General features: G+C 33.0%; 1 protein-coding gene across 1 annotated transcript in view; it reads right to left on the bottom strand.

Annotated features, from left to right (window-relative positions):
• Positions 1-10,339: 10,339 nt before the first annotated feature.
• Positions 10,340-17,516, bottom strand: part of LOC108766486 (ABC transporter G family member 23-like) — a 33,522-nt gene continuing 26,345 nt past the window's right edge. Inside the window, exons 3-9 of the mRNA XM_018515816.1 lie at positions 16,995-17,239; positions 16,439-16,616; positions 16,272-16,365; positions 12,451-12,663; positions 12,258-12,361; positions 10,749-10,974; positions 10,340-10,525 (exon numbers count right to left, since the gene is read on the bottom strand). Of these exons, the coding sequence (XP_018371318.1) occupies positions 10,340-10,525; positions 10,749-10,974; positions 12,258-12,361; positions 12,451-12,663; positions 16,272-16,365; positions 16,439-16,616; positions 16,995-17,239 (1,246 nt within the window). The remainder of the gene's footprint in view (positions 10,526-10,748; positions 10,975-12,257; positions 12,362-12,450; positions 12,664-16,271; positions 16,366-16,438; positions 16,617-16,994; positions 17,240-17,516) is intronic.

Genomic DNA, 17,516 nt, shown 5'->3' with positions numbered 1-17,516 from the left:
TATTAGAAATTTATTGAATTATAAACATCTCAGAAGTAAATAACAAATAAGAACGTATAATTATAACACCACAAATAAGAATTTGAAAATATTTATTACATCTCAGTCTCTTCAGTTTCTTCAGTTTCTGTAACTTCCTTCGTTTTCTTAAGCTTTTTTAAACTTCTATCCTTTTTTCCACTTTCTCTATCCTTTGCACCTGAGAACCAGCGACTAAGTTGAGAATTGATTTCTTTAATTGATTTTTTAATTGAAGTTTCGAACATTTAGTAACAAGGACTTCTGAAATTAAAAAAAATACATTTAAAAAATAATTACTTACAATATTAAAAAAATTTATGGTGTAGGAAAAAATACCATATACCTCGAAAATGTTTATAAGTCTCTGTCTTGGAAAAATTTAATTTTTGCACATCATTTGTTTCTCGTCCAAAAGCAAAATAAAGAAGTTGTACATTTTTCGTTATAATACGGGGAATAACTGTGCTAAGATTTTCTGCAAGCTTTACTGAATTTTTAATATTAAACACCATAAAGCATTTCTGAAAAAAGAAAAAATTAATATTATATTTATATACGTACGCTCGCACATGCACGCACGCACGCACACATACATACGTCCGCATATGCATGCATGCACATACACACATAGGCAGAAATGGTTTTCTTCGGCCGCTTCTGCCGGCGCGCGCGATTGTCATTTGCGCGCGGCAGCGGCCGAGCCGCCGAGGGACATAATTTTTGTCGGTGTGTGTACAAATACATACGCCCACTCATGCACGCACACGTGCATACGCCTGCGCATGCATCGCGATACACACGCGCGCGCGCCCGCACGTGTGTGTGTGCGTGTGTGCGTGCGTGCGCGCATGCACGCACATTTTCTCTTTCTCTCTCACACACACATACGCGCGCGCGCACGCACACACACAATCACGTCTTTCATATATCCATATGAATAATTCCGTCAGATTTCTTATCGAACTCACCGTGCAAGGGGTTTGCTTGGGTCTTCGTTCTTAGGCTTGGAATTATTGCCACGCAATATTAATAACACGTACACCACACACGACACAATGATGATCTGAATTATGAACGCTGCGGGCCGCCACGTTGTACAAAACTTCTTTTGTTCTTCTCGAGAGGTCTTCCGGCGTCGGCGTTAGCGCGATTTCGCTAGGGGGGTGTTCAAAATGCTAACTGTGGCCAACCCGTATCTCCCACAGCTCTGCCGAATGTGTGCAGAGCTGTGGGAGATACGGGTTGGCCACAGTTAGCATTTTGAACACAGCCCGTATGATGCCAGTATTCTGCCCACGCTTGGCAGAGCTGTGGGGGATACGGGTTGGCCACAGTTAGCATTTTGAGCACAACCCGTACGATACCAGTATTCTGCCCACGCTCGGCAGAATCGTGGGAGATACGGGTTTACCATTATAAAATTAATTTATATTAGGCCAGAATTACGCCAGTACTAAGCCAACACTTATACACCAGTGCTGGTATTTTGATATGAGTGCAGTACTAAAATTGAAGTGTAACCAGTATTATTCCTGTACGGGTTATTCAACTATGGGCAAGCCATTATAGGCGCAGTACTGCGCCCGTTGTAAGTAATGGCTTAAGTCGGAAATTTCCAATTGGGTAGGGGGGTCGCGTGCCATCTGAGATAGATAGCGTGATTAGAACAGGAGCGAGATATACTCATGTTTTGAACGATGATGGCTCGGTGTCGATGAGCTGTTTATTTGCGATCCCGGAGAATACATTTAAATGAACGATTCTGGAACATGTATATTTATGTATTTTGAATGCGATCGGTTTATAAAGATATACAAAGTTATAAGTTTCGTGCATATTAGCAAATTGTTATAAGATTATAGCGATATTAGTACGATTATAAACAAAAATCTTTCGGGGTTATTAAGTTATAATGTGTCCTTTAACAGATTTATATGTTTTGACAATATCCACTACTTCACATAAATGATTGCAAAATTATATGACGCTTTGTCTACCACCTTTGGCGACTAATATATATAAAAGGGATGGTCTGAAGGAAACCAGAGTAAATTTAAGGCTAAAATTGTTCAACTGTTAATATGTAAATCGTTCATAACTAAATTTATTATTGTTGTACATTAAAAATGACATAAACGTTGTCGAAACATATGTGTGTATTTTAAATATTAAGGGGATGCTGGAGTGTTCTGTTTTATCATTAATTTTTAAAGACTCTTTTCTCTTAATTGTGTTTATAGATTAAAAAGTCCTTCTCCACAATTAAAATATCGACAACAACACAGGCTGCCAGCTACTTTAATACGAAAAATGGAAGAAAATTAAAAATTGCAGTTTTGTCACCAGCTTTTGCAGTCAACTCGTCACAATATGTGCTGCATATAAGAGTTTCAGATTTTACCTGTTTAAAATAAGCCAGCAGTCTACAGAAAACCTCGAAAAGCAATCCTATGCTTTTTGAAACGAGGTAGGGACTTTATAAGATAAAAAAGTCGCCAAAAATTTCGTTCGTATGCTACGAATAAAATTGACGTGAAGCCATGAAACCGAGCAGTATTTTAGTTGATCTCTTTCTAATTGTAAGAGATGGCGTTGCAATATGTTAGATATGGACAGATGAATGCGTTTGAACGAGACACAACGATATATAATAAGTATAAGAAATGAATGGAAGATGTCACTATTACCAAATTTGGAATTTTAAAAAGTCTGTATTATCGACCTTGATTAAGTTCGACCGTCACTCCAGCATCCCCTTAAAGTTAATGTTTTTAGCTCGTAGCTCTTCTTTTAATTGTATTGTTTTAATTTTATTGAGCCTTACTGCTATATATACAGGGTGTTCCGCGAGACTTCTCCAACCGCCCACAGGAAGGTATATTAGGGATGCCGCAAGACGAGACGAGACGAAATTTTAGGAAATATTGTCTTGTCTTGAAAAAATCTTGAAATGTACATTCTTGTCTTGATCTCGAACTCGAAAATCTTGTCTTGTCTCGAAATTCTCGACAATTCAAATAATGCGTTGTCTACAATACATGAAGTAAGAAGTAAGAGTAAGAAATTGACCAATTACAATCGACTATTCTTCTCAGATTTGATTTGAGAATTGGTCAATTTTTTACTCTTCTTACTCCGTGTATTGTAGACAACGCTTAAGTATTTGCGCAACGTCCGTTTCATCGGAAAGGTTATTCTCTACAGCAGGATTAATTATAACAAAACATAGAAATAGATTATGCGAGGAATTAGCGAGATCCCTACTTTGTTTAAATTCATGGGCTATATGTTCAATATATAAAATCTTATTTGGCGAATAATAATTATAATTGGCGCAATAAAGTGTGTGAATATTAAAAAAATGTGATTAGTGTGTTATTTGATTTACAATATATAATATTAGTATTATATATTAGATGTAGTTTAATGTGATCTAGACTTAGTAATATTGCACACATTTGGTATTATTAATCATGTTTGTATTATTTGTTTAGGAAAACAATTACAGTAGTTCCGGTATATACGGTGTACATCATTTTATGTAGTGGCATATGATTGCGCTGCTATTATATTGACAAATCGATTCAACTGACAGTAGTTTTATTTTACTCACTCCTGTGATTGGTTTCCTAAACAAATAATACAAACATGATTAATAATACCAAATGTGTGCAATATTACTAAGTCTAGATCACATTAAACTATATTTAATATATAATACTAATTGTAAATCAAATAACACACTAATCACATTTTTTTATTATTCACACACTTTATTGCGCCAATTATAATTATTGCGCCAATTATAATTATTCGCCAAATAAGATTTTAGATATTGAACATATAGCCCATGAATTTAAACAAAGTAGGGATCTCGCTAATTCCTCGCATAATCTATTTCTATGTTTTGTTATAATTAATCCTGCTGTAGAGAATAACCTTTCCGATGAAACGGACGTTGCGCAAATACTTAAGCGTTGTCTACAATACACGGAGTAAGAAGAGTAAAAAATTGACCAATTCTCAAATCAAATCTGAGAAGAATAATCGATTGTAATTGGTCAATTTCTTACTCTTACTTCTTACTTCATGTATTGTAGACAACGCATTATTTGAATTGTCGAGAATTTCGAGACAAGACAAAATTTTCTAGTTCGAGATCAAGACAAGAATGTACATTTCAAGATTTTTTCAAGACAAGATGATATTTCCTAAAATCTCGTCTTGTCTCGTTCTGCGGTACCCCTAAAGAGCGCGCCGATAGAAACGGCTCCGGCCGCTCGAGGTATTGCCCGGCCCAGTTTGTCAAACGATGGAAGCGCCGGCAGGAAAAGCAAGAAGGGAAGCGCGCCGTTGCTTAGCGCACGGCATCGCCGCTCACATGTCTCACCGCACCGCACCAAAGGACTCGCGTGATGACCGCTACGCACATTCGCGATTACATTACATATGTAATAATAACACTATAAAAATAGGACAAATACAAACCATAATAAAATTCGATTCATAAAAATGACACACTAAGTAATCCTTCAATTTTTTTGTGTAATGTATTTTTACATCAATTTTTTTTATTGTTTCTTATCGTTTTCTTTTCCACGAAACGTGAAAGTCTGTTATATAATTAATATATATTCACCATTATTTCTTTATACGTTCTCTTTTTATAAGTATCTTATTAGAGAATTATGATACATGAAATACTTATTATGCATAATATGCTACGCTTTTTGTATATTAATACAATACAATGTACTCTTCTCCGATTTTATAATAGACTAACTTACCCGTCGCGCGTTGCTGCGATCTCAGAAGAATATATATACCTATATATACCTATATATTTCACGTGAAACTTTTCACTTTTCACGTTTTCGCCCTAGGGAAAAAGTTACATGATTTACCCCCTGGTCCGGCTTACAATGAACAACTTCCCAAAGTTTCATGGCGATCGGATCAATGGTGTAGCAATGCATAGGTAACAGACAGACATACATTCATTTATATATATATAGATTACGATGAACCGCCTACGATAATAAAATATACCTAGAGAGCACAATGCTATGTCAAATATCGTTGATACGGTTAACAACAAAGAGCTTTTTTGGTAATTATGCGATAGTGAGCATAGAATTTCTATTATCGTAAATACACTATTAACTATGGAAGATTTTCAGTGATTTTCTAAGTATACATAGAAAGAGAGATTCCAACAAAACTTGCAATGAAACGTTACGTCTTTATTGATATTTTATCGTATTTCGATGAAATCATACTTTCCTAACAGGAAACTATAGAGAATGGTGGAGAATAATATTATTTCTTTCAGATACTTTTTTCTTAAAATTTTTTCCTTGCGATTTAAGGCCCGTCTACCATACACGGAGTAAGAGGTAAGAGTAAGAAATTGACCAATCACAGTCGAATGTGAGAAGAATAATCGACTGTGATTGGTCAATTTCTTACTCTTACTTCTTACTCCGTGTATTGTAGACGACGCCTTAGAGAAGCGACAGATTACGATGTATGTGAAGTTATCTCCCTTTTTTTGAAAATTAAAATTTTGACAATTGTTTCAGATTGTACAGAGTTTGTTCTACATTGTTCCAAAGCGATATCATCTCATTCAAAAATGTTATCCATAAAATGCAAAAAACGATTTTTTTTGCTAGCCCCTCTTTTTTGAAAAATCAAACAATTTCTTCTCGCTACAAATTGTCCTAGTTGTTCCAAACATTGTTCCAAAAGGACAATTTCATATGACGGACGGAAATAGCAGAAAACAAAAAAACATTTTCTTATCCGGCACACCTTTTTTTAATAATCGAAAAATTCATTATCGCCATAGATTGTTCTAGTTGTTCCAAACATCGTTCTAAAAGAACAATTCCATAAGTCGAGTGGAAATCGAGAAAAATAAAAAAAACCGTTTTTCAACAAACAAACGCTCCGACCAAAAGAAAAGACACTCTCCTCATTCCAATGCAGAATTTTATATTTTCAGTTGTTCCAATCCCACGAAAGGTTATTCTGCAGTGCGAATCTAACACCGCTACCGGTCTTTCCAAAAAACGAAAAAAATCCATTTTTTGCGTACATCATGAATAAACGTGCACTTCCTTTCGTGTTCCAGTCGAGAACTTTTTGTTCTGAGTTGTTCTAGTCCTGCTAAACATAGTTCTGCATTATGAATCATCCATCGCTATTGGTTCTTCCAAGAATCGAAAAAAATTCATCTTTTTGCATCCACCATCAAGAGTAAACGTGCACTTCCTTTTGTGTTCCAGTCGAGAACTTTTCGTTCTGAGTTGTTCGAGTTTTTTGGGAGAATCAGCAGCGATGGATGATTCATAATGCAGAACTATGTTTCGCAGGACTAGAAAAACTCAGAACAAAAAGTGCTCGATTGGAACACGAAAGGAAGTGCACGTTTACTCTTGATGGTGAATACAATAAGATGGATTTTTTTCAATTTTTGGGAGAATCAGTAGCGATGGATGGTTCATAATGCAGAACTGTATTTCGCAGGACTAGAACAACTCAGAACAAAAAGTTCTCGACTGGAACACGAAAGGAAGTGCACGTTTATTCTTGATGGTGGATGCAAAAGATGGATTTTTTTCGTTTTTTTGGAAGAACCGGTAGTTGTGCTAGATTTATACTGTAGAATTATCTTTCGTGAGATTGAGACAACTGAAAATATAAAATTCTGCGTTGGAATGAGGAGAGTGTCTTTTCTTTTGGTCGGAGCGTTCGTTTGTTGAAGAACGTTTTTTTTATTTTTCTTGATTTCCGTTCGACTTACAGAATTGTCCTTTTGAAACAATGTTTGGAACAACTAGAACAATCTGTAGCGAGAAGAAATTGTTTTATTTTTCAAAAAAGAGGGGCTCGCAAAAAAATCGTTTTTTGCATTTTATTGGATAACGTTTTGGAATAAGATGATATCGCTTTGGAACAATGTAGAACAAACTCAGGACAATCTGAAACAATTTTCAAAATTTTAATTTTCAAAAAAAGGGGGCTAACTTCATACACATCAGATTACGATAGAAATTAATTAGATTTTCCGTAGATTTCGATAGGTTTCATTGTTTTCTCTCTTTCGAGATTTTATTCATCGAAGTTTATTATGGTTTGTATTTGTCCTGTTTTTGAAGTGTTATTGTTACTTATGTAATGTAATCGCGAATGTGCGTAGCAGCCATCGCGCGAGTCCTTTGGTGCGGTGCAGTGAAACGTGTGAGCGGTGCCGAGCACTAAGCAACGGCGCGCTTCCCCTCTTGCCTCTCTTGCTGGCGCATCCATCGTTTGACAAACTGGGCCGAGCTATATCTTGAGCGGCCGGAGCCGTTTCTATCGGCGCGCTCTCATTAGTACAATTGTATACATCAATATGTCGATTATTATTACGGATATCGCTAAACGGTAAAGGACTTGTATGTTTTTTTCGATCCCATCTATCTTCCTGTGGGCGGTTGGAGAAGTATCGCGAGACACCCTGTATATATTTTTTAAGAATTTATAAATTTAATGCGGACCCTAATATTTACGCTCAATTTAACAAGATTTCATAATTGCAAGTATGAATACCAAATTGATTTCTAATAAAAGAAAAAATAAACTGCAGATGTTCATAAATATAACGCATTATTTCGCCCGCGTAAATTAAACTATAGAGGAAAGGCCCCTATTATGAGATACCGAGTTCATTTTGGATAAATGCTAGAAGTCTATGAACAGAATTTTAAAAAATAATAGGTCATTTTGTAGGGATTTTAATAAGCTTTAAGATAATGTTATATAAAACTTAATTCAAATTTTTTTTTTTAATTAAACAAATGTAAAAAGTGAGCAAATCGCAAAGTCAAAAAATTATGCTCCTAATATAAAATGCCCCGAGAAATCGATAGTAAAACGCAAAGTATACTAGTATTGCAACTAAAAAACTTTATTTAATGTTTCTTAAATATAAACAAACACAGTCAGGGTGCGCGAAAAATGAGTATGCGATACATTGTACCCAGAACTCGTCTTCAGATGGTTGAAATCAAGAATCGCAGAAATAGGCACTTGACGTTCATTCCGGTTGTCCTTTTTATTATTGTACAATAACGTTTATACTTTAGCAACGATTTTTACTATGACATGGGAGCATGGATTATTTCATATTAGAAATACCCTGGGTATCTCATATTACGGTTTCTACGCCTAACGGTTTTGCGATCATCAAACCTAACTTCCGTAATTAAGCAATTCAACATATCCCGTTTTTTTCTATTAGTACGTTTCTTTGCTCTATCACTATATGAAGAATTTATTGTTAAATATTTATTCATTAAGTAATAAACAAGGTTTAAAAGCTCATCTCAACAAAACTTGAAGATATCCTAATTCTAAAATCTTTTTTTACGATGACTACAGGCATGATCTAATAATGAATTTTCTACTAAACAGTTTTCAAACCAAGAGCAATAAATTCATGGTGGAACCAATAGATAGCGGCTATTAGTTTAGCAGAAACGCCGCTATCTCATATTAGGCGCCTATCTTATAATAGGGGGCTTTCCTTTAATAGTAATAAGGTTCAATAAATTAAAAAAAAACAGAAAGAGGAAGGGCTAAGAATAATCTTTAAAAATTAAAATTGAAAACGTTAGTAAGAGTGATGGCAAAAAGACATGTTTATTCGCCCATTTTTTGGACCTCGAATTTGTAACTTTTTTTATGCCAAATAGTACTATATGATGTAACATTAATCCTAGAGAAATTTTAAGATGAGCATAGACACGATTCTGGAGACATGAAGGGATGAAAGTGATGGTTTCTCATACATACGAAAGTACACGAAACTATTTAAGTATCCATACCAAGGAATAAAATATATATTTAGCAAAGTGAAACATATTGTTTCTTATGGAATTTTTTACGCTGAATTCAAATTTGACCTTAGATTTCGTCTAGCATGAAAATTCCCCGAGATAGATGAAGTTGAAGTGACACTTGACGCCGCCTCTCACAGATCGGGGTGCTTTTTAAATGTGAGTCCCCTTGCCTCTCACAGATCGGGGTGCTTTTTTAACGTGAGCCCCCTTGCCTCTCACAGATAGGGTGCTTTTTTAATGTGAGTCCCATTGCCTCTCATAGATTGGGATGTTTTTTAATGTGAATCCCCTTGCTTCTCACTATGCAAGGTTGTTTTGTGAATCGTGATAGATACATTGCATATTTCAGGATTAGGTATTTTTATCCCATGTTATTGAGCAAATCCAAGGAACCACACAATTGTCATTACACGAACCCTCTCATAAATGAAATAGCGGTAATTAGTAGATCGTTCTCTGAACAGTGAATCGTAGATGATTCATTCGACAGAATATACTCTCAATATTACCAATGAACTTCAGCCACACACTCTTCCTTATACAATACACTCTGACTGGAAATCATCACTTTCACCCCCTTGTATCTCCAGAACCATGCATATGCTCACCTTAAAATTTTACTGAGATTAATGTTTTATCTAATAGTACTATTTGCCATAAAAAAATTCGAAATTCAAGATCCAAAAAATAGGCAAAATTTTCCATCACTCTTTTTTTATAATTTTTATAATTTTTTAAATAATATTTTTTATTTGAGATTTTATATGTATGAACTAATTAAATTTTTTAAATTTATTATGGAGAACACTGTGGGTGTGTTCCCTTTTTACTGGCAGTGCAACCATCATGACGTCACAACAGTGCACTGCCGCAGCCGTTCCAAAATTATTGTGATACTGCCAGCACTATTGTAACGTCGTATTTCGAAACGACTTTGCAATAGACTGACAATGTAAACAGACATGGATAAACGTACTAAATTGTCAATAAATTTTGAACGAAAACAGCAGCGATAATTCTTCCGAAGAAGATGAACTAATTATGGGATCATCAATTCAAGCAGTTGTACCTCGTGTTAAAAACTATATGGACACAGAGTTAATAAATATTCAAATGTGGAATTTAAGAATCATTTTCGGTAAAATGAATATATGTGTATCTTCTGTAATTAAATATAATGTATATATTTTTTTATTTCCTGGATCGAATATATTTAGACGCGTTGTGCTTCTTTAGGTGACACCATATTGCACTGTAACTGCTTCACCTCGAAAGCCGCAGTAATCGCAGTGGCAATATGGCTATCATTTATGACGTCATTGAGGGAACTAGACGCTTTCGCAGCGCGCTACGTAGTAATAGCGAAACAATTTTTCAGCACTGCCAGTACTGGCAGTGTATATCGGAACACACCCTGTATAATACATAAATTACATACCACCCATATCTAGAAAAACTTGAATTTGACTGGCAAGAAGATCAGAATCCTTTGCCGAAGTGGCATCTTCCATTCGTATTTGAAGAGCTTCGGAAAAGTTTTGACTAAAATACATTAAACCATTAAGTTTTCCATTTTGTACGGCATAACTCGCCTCGGAAATATTGTCATAATACTCCTAAAATTAGTAAGAATTTTTGAGATACACATTAACTATTTAATTATTGTTATTCCATTCTTTTAATTTATATTGAAATGTTTTGAAAGAACTTAATTTATTTTATAATTATAATTTATTTACTGTCAATAAATTGGCTGGAAAAGCACACCAAGAAAATAAGCATTATTAGTCATTCATATATACAATAGATATTGCTCGTTGTTGGTCTTTATAATTGTACCTGTGTTGCGATGGAGTTATTAAAACTATGCAAGAACCTACAACTCAGGTTACTAAAGTGGCAGGTAATTTCGTCATTACAAACGTTACCAAAGTTGCTACCGTAATCGCAGTTGCCAGCTTCATCATTGACAACACCAATTTTCAGTCCTTTTGGATCTTTACCAATTGCAATAATAAATACGCTGATTTGGATTATCGGAAACAATGTTGCATAAACTAGTCCTCTGAAAAATATAATATGTACCTATTATTATTATGAAATTGCGTACAAAAATTGATATGTAAATCTGAATTATTTGAAAAATAATATTTTGTGTACAATGGTTCATTAATGTTATACAAATATAATAATAAAACTGACAAATATTGGAAATCATAACAATTGAATTTTATTTTGTGAATGTATAAAATGTATCTCTTCCGTAAAGGAATTAATTACACTGTAGTGAAAAAAATTTTAGTAATTTTTTTTTATTTTTTAACAAAAAATAAGTATTTTTTTATTGAGAGTTTTAAGGAACTTTGATAGGACTCTTTATATAATACAAAAAAAATACGTTTTTGGTAATTATGCAGTGTAAGGGACCATCCTCCAATGACCTTGATCTCGACATATGTTGTGAAGGTCATGACCCCGAGTGACCTTGAGCAAATTTTAGCCGTTACTCGTTGTTCGTTAAAGAGTCATTAATAAAAAAAGTTTTTCAACAAAACCTAACTTTTGGACATGACTGCGCTCCGATGAGACAAATTCCCTGCTTTAACAGCGCAAAATATTTTCTTATATAATTTTTGTGTTTTTAAAGCAGAGAATTTGTATTTTTTAAATATTTAAAATACAATTTGACCAATCATAAACGGATGATATTGGTTAATTTCGCCTATGTTATATATAAGGAATTTTTGCATGATATTTTATCTTTCACATTAAAACGAGCATACACGAACAATCGAAAACGTGAAATTCAGGATAGATTTGCTTATTTAAATCATAAGATAAGTTTATAAATTTCAACAAATAAATGAAGTTATATATTTGTAACATATATTTTGATCGTTATAGGAATTTGGGCGACAACGATGTAATCATGTTTACAGTTACAGTGTTTATTTTCGCGAAATGTTAGATATAAACTTCTGTTCATATAAAAAGAATGGAAAAGGTGTACATTATACATAATGAAATATTTCCTATTTTACAAACACAAATTCTTTGCTTCAAAACCACATTTTTTCCTATAAAACGCAAATTCTATGTTTTTAAAAATATAAATTCTCTACTTTAAAAATACAAATTCTCTGCTTTAAAAATACAAATTCTCTGGCTCTAAAGACACAAAAATTATATTAGAAAATATTTTGCGCTGTTAAAGCAGGGAATTTGTCTCATCGAAGTCCAGTCGTGTCCAAAAGTTAAGGCCGCAGCACAGACTTTTGCATAACGCATAACGCATGTTCAGAAAATAGAAATCTTATTTCATAACTAGTATTATCAATAAATATTTACCCATAAAACCGTAAAAATTGATTGCCGTTCTTCGCTAATAAAGCTGTGAATCTTCTCAATCGCGAAACTTGACGCTCTGACACTGCTTTATACTCCAAGATTGCCTTAACAAACGAATTTATTTGTATTATAAAATAATATATTTAAATAGCTTTTTATAACAATGATTAGCATAGATTATTTCTACATGTACTTTTTTTTGTTCATATTGGTTTTGGTTTCGATACGAAACGCCACTGCTAGTATCTTCCACTTCGAATTCCTGAGCGTCATTTAAAGAAACTGTATTATCCTGTGTTTTGCACAGTTTCAAGAAAGTCTCCTCCAAGGACGAACATTGAAATCGCTCCAATAATTTTTGCGGTGGTAATTCCGCCAACATTTTACTATATCTCATTAAACCGATCTGCATAACATTGAAAATACACAATATTAAATATGTCATTAAGCAAAACAAGATTTTTAAAAAATTGGTTGTATGCTCCTTTTTTAACTTTTGTTTATAAGTATTAAATCATTATTTACCTTTATGTTGTATTTACACGCGAGCAGAAACATGCGTTATACATTTAATAATAATTATTTCTTCGAATTTATTAGAGAGAATTTTGGTATCAGTTCTTGTGTCACGTTGAAAAAATGAATGAAACTAATGAAAACTAATATTAACACAAGACTAAGAATTTACTTTTTAAAAAATTGTATAAAAAAAGAATTGATACCACAACATTTATACAAATTTTTGTGTCACAAAACTAATTCTTATAATTTTTCTTCCGATCAAAAGATTAATACAATCAAACGAAATTTTATTCAAAAAATATTACGCGTTGAATTACAAGATACGTATAGACGACTTGAACACATAAAATATGAATTTTTTAATGTATGTAGACTTATTAATAATTTATTACCATCTGATATATGTGATATGTTTTTCCATCGACTGGAATTTATTTCTAATAAATTATGGTATCAGGAAAATAAAAGAATTAACAAGAAAATTGCTAATCTAAGAAATTATAATATCCGCCACAGAAGGAAAAAAATTAAACAGATTAATTATAATATTAAAACATCACAATCTTCAGGCAATAAAAGAACTTCCGATTTTATTCCTTCAAAAATAGAAGGCATTTCGGGTCAACTTGCTATGTCGTCAAATCAAGATGCATTACATCATATTGATGTGAACCCTGAAAAATTTGATTTTAATAACAAACAAAACATAAATAACAATTGGATTAAAAATCTAAGCAACATTGACATTCCAGACAATATATAAAATCTCTGCTACAATTAGATCAAAAATTTAACTTACAGAACAATACAATTAATAAAAAAGAAATAACCATAGAATTTATCAAATATATCGAATGCAACTTGATTAAAACCGATGACAAAACACGCAATTTGATTAGAAATGATTCTATATCAATTTTAAACACAATGAATCATAACAATCCTCCTACAGAAAATAAAGTTAAATTAAAGAATTTAATCAAAGAAACAAAATGTTTCATTTCAGAACATCCTGATATCCTAATTACACGCGCGGACAAAGGTAATACAACGGTAATTTTAAACTTAGACGATTACAAGAATAATATGAATGTTATTTTATCTGATAAAGACATTTTTATGTAAAGGTCAATAAAATCCGACTAATAAAATGACGATGGATTTGCGCTCGATACGAGATGAAAAAACAAAGATTACATAGATCAGAATACATATAAAAATTTATAGATTATATAGATCAGATGGAGATTTATCAAGATCCTATGGGTTGCCCAAAATACACAAAGCTGGCAATCCATTGAGATTAATTGTAAGTTGTATTAATAGTCCTATTTATTCTTTAGCAACATATATTAAAGACATTATTGATAACAGCATTAGGAAAAGTTTTAGTTATGTTAAGGATACTTCCGAACTGGTAAATAATGAAATGCCACTAGAACCTAACTACAAAATTGTGTCTTTTGATGTAGTATCAATGTATACGAACATACCCTTTGATTTAGCCATTATGAGTTTGAAAAAACGGTGGAGTTTTATTATGCAATAATACAAATATTCTATTAAATGAGTTTGTAATTGCAGTATCCTTTATTTTTAATGCAACTTTTTTTAAATTTGATGACACAATCTACAAACAAATTTTCGGCATGCCTATGAGATCTCCGTTATCCCCTATTGCAAACATGGTATTAAATGATCTGGAGATTGATGTTTTCACATCCATAACCACATTTATTCCGATTTACTATCGTTATGTCGACGATATCATATTAGCTGTACTAGAAGATCAGATTAACGCAATTCTAGACAAATTTAATAATTGTCACAATAGAATTAAATTCACAGTGGATTATGGTGATGGTGGGGGCATCAATTTTCTTGATGTTAAATTGTTAATTAAGGATGGAAGAATCATATTTGATATGTACTAACTCAGGAAGATACTTGAATTTCCTCTCTAACCACCATATAGATCACGAAAGTGCAGTTATAATGGGTCAATTCGGTCGGATATTATTTTTATCACATCCTCAATTCCACGCAAAAAACATTACTAATATGATAAAGACATTAATTGGTAATAATTATCCTTTGGATTTTATTTTTACCATAATAAACAGCAGAATTAAATCAATCTCACATAAATATAATATTGAGGAAAAAAACAGACATGATAATAATATAAGTAATAGTCATAATTTAAAAAGCTTCTTTACAATTCCTTTATTTTAGTGTAATAACTGAAAAATTTAAAAGTTTATCTCATAAATTTGGTTTTAATATTGCGTACAAACCTATGAATATATTAGATAAATTCATTAAAAGTGGAAAAGACGAGTTAAAAAAAGATTATAACAGCAACGTAGTATATAAGATAAATTGTCTTGATTGCGATTACTCTTATGTGGGACAAACTAAAAGAAAACTTAAAACCCGAATCAAAGAACACAAAGCAGATAATAAGCCAACCAATTTGTTATCTGTCGTATCATACCATCGATTAAATAAAGATCATGTCTTAGATTGGGATAATATTTTAATCTTGGATTCAGAAACATCATACTACAAGAGATCCATTTCTGAAATGATACACATCAAAAAACAAAAATCAGGATTAAATAAGCAAAGTGACACCGATCGTTTACCAGAATTGTATTTGCCTCTACTTACTGAATAATCTCCTACCTAAGACTTCCTTTCTACTCCTTTAATTTTCCCCTTCTTAATTCTCTCTCTCTTCCAGAGAATATAAATACCGAAGGACAGAACACAGAAGAACACAAAAATTCTTTAAACAAGTATTGTTCTAAAGAGTTTCTTTCATCCTTAATAATTTAAAATTAAATTATAAAGACTATAAAACTGCCAGTGCATAATTGTAACTCCTATTACATATGAGTAAAGGCACGTTAAGTAATTGTTGTCATTAATTATAATCATAATTTTATAAAAATTTATATAAATATTTAATTGTAAATTCTTATTAGAACTTGGAAATTCTTTACGACAAGGGATCTTGCAATTGCTAACGGACTAATATTAACAGTCACACAAAAATCAACTAATTTACAAGAACTTTTTATGATACATTCAACTTTTTATATTAAATGACCATCATATATTATAAATAACTGAAATTTATTCTCTCATATTTAAATTGAAATTTTATTTTATATAATTTCCGATGTAAAAATTGGGAGTGATCCCGATTGACCACTTCTTGATAGGACACCACCAATCACAGCGACCGGTGCTTAGGAGCTTTGTAATCTCAAGCGCTGTGAGTGGCTCGTGTCCAATTGAGCTGTGTCCAACTGGGTGCCACCCATCATTTTAAATATATTACATCGCAACAAATAACCATATTGGCTATATATGTTCCTTTTTTAACTTTTAATTGAAAAATAGTTTTTTAAAAACTTATACTATATTTTGTAGCAATTTTGACGTGGATATTATTAGAACTAATTTAATAGACATAACACTTACTTTATTAGCATCTTTAGTTTCTTCGATGTAGTGCGTTGTGATCAGCACGGTGATACCTTCCTCCTGCGTAATCTGAATCATATAGGCCCAAATGCTACGAAGAAAAAGTATAACTTATTTTTCTATTATTTTTTGCTTGTCGCATCTAAAAAGGAAGCAAAACCTACTTTTCCCTCAAAATTGGATCCAAGCCCACAGTGGGTTCGTCCAGGATTAGAAGTTCGGGCCTGTGAATCATCGCAGCGGCAAGAGAAACTCTTCTCTGTTGGCCTCCACTCATGTTTTTCACTAGGCGATTTGCTGGGGGTAGTTGCAATAACTCCGACAAAAATCTCTGTCTCGTCTCTTAGAAATAATACAGGGAAGCTATAGTTATTTCGAAATCACCCAAACAACACGAGTGGATTGTTTGTCGGCTTATTGTAAACTTTTTTCTAGTCGGCATATAATCGACTGATGAAAGTCATATGTCGACTTATATAATGTCTACTATTAGTCGACTATTAGTCGACATTTGATCAACTTATAATCGACTTCGTATTGTTTGGGCAATTATACTAAAAATATCTTACGTATAAGTAATTTAAAATAGAAACTAGAACCGTTTAAAAGATATTTTGAAAAAAATATTTAAAAATATTTTATAAAATTAAAACTTCTTAGAATACATTTTGCGACGTTTTGTAACTAATATCAGTACAATTTTCCTATCCATTTTCCTACCAATCTCCTCATCGTCGAGCCCATTGATTCTGCCGAAATAATATAGAGCACCACTCATGGTGAACTCTCCGACTAAGGAGATCTCCTGCGGCATGTAACCTACTTGAGGCCCAGGGATGCCGGAGCCCTTGCTGCCCGGATTTCCTCCCAATACCCACACTTCTCCGCTGTCGAGATATCGAATTCCAACAATGCAAGACAGCAGTGTGGTTTTTCCACATCCGCTGGCTCCTAACAGTCCGTAACTGTTTAGAGGAAAGATTTCGGTTTATACGTGCTTTATTTTATTTTAGACAACACGTTCACAAAAAAGGTTTTCTTATTAGATTTTTTATCTGATTATTCGTAAAAAGATATACGATTATGTTGTCGTGTATTTTGCAAATGATGCCAATTTAAACAATTGATGAATGTAACGCGTAAAAGTGAGTGATAACGATTTTAGGCAATTTTCAATATATCGAAGGAAATTCTTGAGGCTTTCACGGGTGTTTCCTATATGACAATCTTGTGTTTCGCGGG

This window comes from Trachymyrmex cornetzi, unplaced genomic scaffold, assembly GCF_001594075.2.
Source record: "Trachymyrmex cornetzi isolate Tcor2-1 unplaced genomic scaffold, Tcor1.1 scaffold591, whole genome shotgun sequence".
In the NCBI taxonomy this organism is placed as follows: domain Eukaryota; kingdom Metazoa; phylum Arthropoda; class Insecta; order Hymenoptera; family Formicidae; genus Trachymyrmex; species Trachymyrmex cornetzi.
The sequence above is the reverse complement of the archived record's forward strand: the minus strand, read 5'-3'. Positions and strand labels throughout refer to the sequence as shown.